Genomic DNA, 288 nt, shown 5'->3' with positions numbered 1-288 from the left:
GACAGCCCGGTTTTCGGCGAGGCCATGTGCCGCGTTTACCTGTTCCTCAGCGTCTGCTTCATCAGCATGTGCATCCTCTCCATCTCCACCATCAACGTGGAGCGTTACTACTACGTGGTGCACCCCATGCGCTACGAGGTGAGGATGACGGTGGGGCTGGTGGCCTGCGTCCTCGTCGGCGTCTGGCTCAAAGCCGTGGCCACCTCCCTCGTCCCCGTGCTGGGCTGGTTGTCCCCCGACCGCCCACCGGTGCCCGCAAGCCGTGGCTGCCTCTTGCAATGGAGGCCC

The 288-nt window shown here is 64.9% G+C and overlaps 1 protein-coding gene across 1 annotated transcript in view; it reads left to right on the top strand.

Moving 5' to 3' along the window:
* Positions 1 to 12: 12 nt before the first annotated feature.
* Positions 13 to 288, top strand: part of GPR61 (G protein-coupled receptor 61) — a gene marked incomplete at its 5' end in the record, with an annotated part of 9642 nt that continues 9366 nt past the window's right edge. Inside the window, one exon of the mRNA XM_009892379.1 lies at positions 13 to 275. Within this exon, the coding sequence (XP_009890681.1) occupies positions 13 to 275 (263 nt within the window). The remainder of the gene's footprint in view (positions 276 to 288) is intronic.

The sequence above is a fragment of the Charadrius vociferus genome, unplaced genomic scaffold, assembly GCF_000708025.1.
Source record: "Charadrius vociferus isolate BGI_N301 unplaced genomic scaffold, ASM70802v2 scaffold1689, whole genome shotgun sequence".
In the NCBI taxonomy this organism is placed as follows: domain Eukaryota; kingdom Metazoa; phylum Chordata; class Aves; order Charadriiformes; family Charadriidae; genus Charadrius; species Charadrius vociferus.
The sequence above is the reverse complement of the archived record's forward strand: the minus strand, read 5'-3'. Positions and strand labels throughout refer to the sequence as shown.